The 6,446-nt window shown below is 44.4% G+C and overlaps 1 protein-coding gene across 1 annotated transcript in view; it reads right to left on the bottom strand.

The window, feature by feature from the left end:
* LOC110534617 (uncharacterized) overlaps nt 1–6,446 on the bottom strand; it is a 29,025-nt gene continuing 22,579 nt past the window's right edge. The window contains exon 7 of the mRNA XM_021619533.3: nt 1–6,092. Within this exon, the coding sequence (XP_021475208.3) occupies nt 5,151–6,092 (942 nt within the window). The 3' untranslated portion in view covers nt 1–5,150. The remainder of the gene's footprint in view (nt 6,093–6,446) is intronic.

The following is a 6,446-nucleotide window of genomic DNA, read 5'->3' as shown; positions in this document are numbered from 1 at the left end:
TTGATTTTTTAATTGTTTATTTACAATCTGTAGAAGCTATGAAAATAAAATGGTTCAGTACTTTTGTGAAGCATCACAGCACAGTTGAAAAATATATGGCAAATAGAAATCCAAAATGGATGGTGTTAAGAGATAGATGGGAGGGGTTGAATGGAGCTGAAGGGTGGGACTAATAACAACAAGATAACCAATGTAAAACATACAGGTCTGTAAAATAGGTTCAGAAATGTTGTTAAATCGCACAAACCGGATGGACATCGGAAAGAGAGGATAGATTAAAACAAACAAAATCCAACTATTGTAAAATAGATATGTATATAATATGTATAAACTGAAGGTAGAAGCCTAAGTGTTATTGTTTCTTAGTTTACTCCAATTGGGGGAGGAGTGGTAGGGTTTGCGAGGAATAATAAAGGTATAGTCTAAAAAAAAGTGTGTTACCCAAAAATATGTGGGGGATTGGAAATGTTGCAGACAATTACATTGATGGAAGCAACGATCTATCCGCAATATTAGAGCTGATCCACCCCCTGAAAAAAAAAACACACACACCTGTCTATATAAGGTACCACATTTGACAGTGCATGTCAGCGCAAGAACCAAGTCATGAGGTCGAAGGAATAGTCTGTAGAGCTCCGAGACAGGATTGTGTTGAGGAACAGATCTGGGGAAGGGTTCCAAAAAATGAAGGTCGTTGAAGGTCCCCAAGAACACAGTGGCCTCCATCATTCTTAAATTGAGGAAATTTGGAACCACCAAGACTATTCCTAGAGGTGGCTGCCCCGGCCAAACTGAGAAATCGGGGAGAAAGTCCTTGGTCATGGACGTGACCAAGAATCCGATAGTCACTCTGTCAGAGCTCCAGAGTTCCTCTGTGGAGATGAGAGAACCTTCCAGAAAGACAACCATCCCTGCAGCACTCCACCAATCAGCCCTTTATGGTAGAGTGGCCATACGGAAGCCACTCCTCAGTAAAAGGCACATGACAGCCCACTTGGAGTTTGCCAAAAGGCACCTAAAGGACTCTCAAACCGTGAGAAAGAAGATTCTCTGGTCTGATGAAACCAAGATTGAACTCTATGGCCTGAATGCCAGGCGTCACGTCTGGAGAAAACCTGGCACCTTCGATATGGTGAAGCATGGTGCTAGCAGCATCATGATGTGGAGATGTTTTTCAGAGGCAGGGACTGGGAGACTAGTCATGGTCGAGGGAAAGATGACGGGGCAAAGTACTGAGAGTTCCTTGATGAAAACCTGCTCCAGAGCGCTCCGGACCTCAGACTGAGGCGAAGGTTCACGTTCCAACAGGACAACGACCCTAAGTACTACCAAGAAAAAGCAGGAGTGACTTCGGGACAAGTCTCTGAATGTCCTTGAGTGGCCCAGCCAGAGACGGGACTTGAACCCGATCAAACATCTCTGAAGAGACATTGAAAATAGCTGTGCAGCGAAGCTCCCCATCCAACCTGACAGAACTTGAGAGGATCTGCAGAGAAGAATGGGAGAAACTCTCCAAAAACTGGTGTGCCAAGCTTGTAGCGTCATGCCCAAGAATACTCAAGGCTGTAATCACTGCTAAAGGTGCTTCAACAAAGTACTGAGTAAAAGGGTCTGAATATTTAAGTAAATGTGATTTTTGTTTTTTTGAAAAAACTGTTTTTGCTTCGTCATTATGGGGTATTGTGAGTAAATTGATGAGGGGGGAAAAAAACTATTTAATCAATTTTAGAATAAGGCTATAACGTAAGAAAATGTGGGAAATATGAAGGGGTCTGAATACTTTCTGAATGCACTGTATACTGACTGTACCCTGATGATTCAACCCTATACGTGTCAGCAACCACAGCTAGTGAAATCACTGCAACCCTAAACAAAGAGTTGAAGTCCGTTTTAGAATAGGTGGCCAGTATTAAACTAGTCCTGAACATCTCTAAAACTAAGAGCATTATATTTGGTAAAAATCATTCCCTCAAATCATTTAAGTTCTATACATCAGCTGAATCTGATCATGAATAATGTGGCCGTTGAGGAGACTAAATTACATGGTGTGTGACCTTGGAATTATAAAAAAATTAAAACAAATGTACCAGGAAAAGATTGTAAACAGTCATGGACAAAACATATTCATTGAGTGGTTGTAAAGATGGGGAGAGGTCTGTCCATGATAAAGAGATGCTTGGCTTTTTTGACACCACACTCCGCAAATAAAGGCTCTAGTTTTATCTTATCTTGATTATTGCCCAGTCAGGTGCTGCAAAGGACATAGGAAAACTGAAGCTGGCCCAGAACAGAGTGGAATGTCTTGCTCGTCACTGTAATCAGAGGGCTAATATCAACACTATACATACCAGTCTCTCTTGACTAAAAGTAGAGCAGAGACTGTTTCTTATGAAAAAAGGTGATGCAGTCAATGTGTTAAATTCCAAATCCTTTCCATTGTCAATTTACACACAGCTCTGACACACACACTTAGCCTACCAGACATGCCACTAGGGGACTTTTCACAGTTCCCAAATCCAGAACAAATCCAAGAAATGTACAGTATTATATATAGCCATGATTACATGGAACTCTCTTCCATCTGAAATTGCTCAAGTTTACAGCAAACCTGTTTTTAAAAAACAGATTAATGAACATCTCACGGCACAGCACCTCTCCCCTATTTGACCTAGATTTTTTGTGTGTATGTACTTATTTGTAATCTGTGTGATGTTTTAAATGTATGTAGTTCTGTCCTTGAGCTGTTCTTGACTATTAATGTTCTTATTGTATCATGTTTTGTGTGCACCCCAGGAAGAGAACCTGATGCATTTGCAATAGTTAATGGGAATCCTAATAAAATACCAATACCAATAAATCTCAAGCCACACTGCTATGATTTCTCCCCATTGTGGACCTTCCCACTGTCTAATAAGGATACTCAGGAAGGAGAAGCTCTTTTATTGCATGACATAAGTATTTGATCACCTACCAACCAGTAAGAATTCCGTCATGGATTAAAATCCTGCAGTGCACGCAAGGTCCCCCTGTTCAAGCCAGCGCATGTCCAGGCCCGTCTGAAGTTTGCCAATGACCATCTAGATGATCCAGAAGAGGAATGGAGAAGGTCATGTGGTCTGATGAGACAAAAATAGAGCTTTTTGGTCTAAACTCCACTCGCCGTGTTTGGAGGAAGAAGAAGGATGAGTACAACCCCAAGAACACCATCCCAACCGTGAAGCATGGAGGTGGAAACATCCTTCTTTGGGGATGCTTTTCTGCAAAAGGGACAGGACGACTGCACCGTATTGAGGGGAGGATGGATGGGGCCATGTATCGCAAGATCTTGGCTAACAACCTCCTTCCCTCAGTAAGAGCATTGAAGATGGGTCGTGGCTGGGTCTTCCAGCATGACAACGACCCGAAACACACAGCCAGGGCAACTAAGGAGTGGCTCCGTAAGAAGCATCTCAAGGTCCTGGAGTGGCCTAGCCAGTCACCAGACCTGAACCCAATAGAACATCTTTGGAGGGAGCTGAAAGTCCGTATTGCCCAGCGACAGCCCCGAAACCTGAAGGATCTGGAGAAGGTATGTATGGAGGAGTGGGCCAAAATGTGTGTGTGCAAACCTGGTCAAGAAATACAGGAAACGTATGATCTCTGTAATATTGTACCAAATATTTAGTTCTGCTTTTCTGATGTATCAAATATTTATGTCATGCAATAAAATGCAAATTAATTACATAAAAATCATACAATGTGATTTTCTGGATTTTTGTTTTAGATTCCGTCTCTCACAGTTGAAGTGTACCTATGATAAAAAAATTACAGACCTCTACATGCTTTGTAAGAAGGAAAACCTGGAAAATCGGCAGTGTATCAAATACTTGTTCTCCCCACTGTATATACATAGGTATGTGGACACCCTTCAAATTAGTGGATTTGGCTTTTTCAGCCACACCCGTTGCTGACAGGTGTATAACATTGAGCACACCGACATGCAATCTCCATAGACAAACACGGGCAGTGGAATGGCCTTACTGAAGAGCTTAGTGACTTTCAACATGGCACTGTCATAGGATGCCACCTTTCCAACAAGTCAGTTTGTCAAATTTCTGCCCTGCTAGGGCTGCCCCGGTCAACTGTAAGAGCTGTTATTATGAAGTGGAAACGTCTAGGAGCAACAACGGCTCAGCCGTGAAGTGGTAGGCCACACAAGCTCACAGAACCAGACCGCCGAGTGCTGAAGAAACTAGCATGTAAAGATAGTTTGTCCTCGGTTGCAACACTCACTATCCAGTTCCAAACTGCCTCTGAAAGCAACATCAGCACAAGAACTGTTCGTCTGGAGCTTCATGAAATGGGTTTCCATAGTCAAGCAGCCGCACACAAGCCTAAGATCATCATGCGCAATGCCAAGCGTCGGCTGGAGTGGTGTAAAGCTCGCCGGCATTGGACTCTGGAGCAGTGGAAACGCATTCTCTGGATTGATGAAACACGCTTCACCATCTGGAAGAACGACTTCACCATCTGGCAGTCCAATGGACGAATCTGGGTTTGGAGGATGCCACGAGAACGCTACCTGCCGAATGCATAGCGCCAACTGTAAAGTTTGGTGGAGGAAGAATAATGGTTTGGAGCTGTTTTTCATGATTTGGGCTAGGCCCTTAGTTCCAGTGTAGGGAAATGGTAATGCTACATCATACAAGAACATTCTAGAAGATTATGTGTGTCCAAGTTTGTGGCAACAGTTTGGGGAAGGCCCTTTCCTGTCTCAGCATGACAATGCCCCCGTGCACAAAGTGAGGTCCATACACAAATGGTTTGTTGAGATCGGTGTGGAAGAACTTGACTGGCCTGCACAGAACCCTGACCTAAACCCCATCGTACACCTTTGAGATGAATTGGAATGACCGACTGCAAGCCAGGCCTAATCACTTAACAACAGTGCCAAGACAGTGCAAGACCCACAGCAATGTTCCAACATCTAGTGGAAAGCCTTACTAGAAGAGTGCAGGATGTTATAGCAGCAAAGGGGAGACCATATAAATGTCCATGATTTTGGAATGAGATGTTCAACGAGAAGGAGTCCACATACTTTTGGCCATGTAGTGTTTGGCAGCTAAAGAATGGTTCCCAGATATCCCCTGCGTAAAACTCAAGCCACACTGCTATGATTTCTCTCCTTTGTGGACACTCCTATGTCTGGTAAGGTTAGTCAGGAAGGAGAAGCTCTTGTGACATAGTTTGCACTTGAAGGGCCTCTCCTTGGTGTGAACTGTCTGGTGCTTCTTCACATAGTTTGCCTCAGTAAAGCGCTTCCCACATGTGGGGCAGGCGTATGGCTTGTCTGCGTCTGTCCTAATGCTCAGCCTCCCACGTTGTGACCCGATGACACCAGAGGAGGTAGAAGCAGGAGCCACCGCCCCCAGATGGTTAGTCTTTGAGCCTCCTTGACCTCTAGTCATTGTTTGGGTGTTGTTGGGATTGTGTGCTGTGTTATAAGCAAGGTACATCTCGTGGGGAACGCCCATCCTGACCCTGTCTGTGTTGGTGGGGTAACCATGAGGTAACTGAGGAAGGCTAGACCCAGGTCCAGGCTTTCTATGAACCCAGTCACTAGGCATTAGACGAGACCCTGAAGAAGACAGACTTCCTGAAAGACTACCACCAGGAGGGTCGCCCACCACCCTCTTTGAAGGCTGAAGCCCAGGGTGACCTGCTCTGTTCATCATGGACACTGTGGTGTTTGTATCATAAGAACAGGAGGGTCTATCTCTATCAGCCCCAGGCACTGCTACATCCCTGCACTGAGACTGTGAAGAGAAGGGTCTGGTCTGCAGACTAGATTCCTGACTGGAGCCTCTGTCTCTCTGATGACCACCAGGACTGAGGTTGTTCAGTCCACCTGTCCACTGGTTGTGTTCTGTGTAGTGGTGGTAGTGGAGTCTCTGTCCCTCACGGTTGGGTCCTGGTTCCGACTCGGGAAGGAAGAGTGACGGCTCTTGATCCACTGTCCTGATTCGAGGCCAAGGTTTGTGACCTGCCGCCTCAGAGGTCCAGTCTCTTCCGCCAGCAATACCTGATATCAGCAGGTCTTCATGGACTGCAGACTGTGAACACAAATTGTACAGAAGAGAATATAAAGGTTTATATAAGAAACAATTTGCTGTACACACAGAAACATGACATGATATTATAAAATATCATGTTTAGCAACGGAGGCCAGAACAAATGGATGCTTTTCGCCGGCAGCTTTCATCATTGGCACCCGCAGAACTTTTGTCACTACGAAAATTTGAACTGAGTACACCCATTTCTCTTTCTATGACAAAACATTAACCACAGTCAATAGAACAAGCTCCCCAAGGAGCGAAAAGATGCAGAAACTATTTACAGACAACGCCGATTTGGAAACAACTCCGGTTGAAACCAATGTACTACAGTCCTTGAAAAAAGAAAGGATC

This window comes from Oncorhynchus mykiss, chromosome 10 (genome assembly GCF_057628025.1).
Source record: "Oncorhynchus mykiss isolate SJ-2025 chromosome 10, ASM5762802v1, whole genome shotgun sequence".
NCBI lineage: Eukaryota > Metazoa > Chordata > Actinopteri > Salmoniformes > Salmonidae > Oncorhynchus > Oncorhynchus mykiss.
This window is presented reverse-complemented; position numbering and strand designations above follow the sequence as displayed.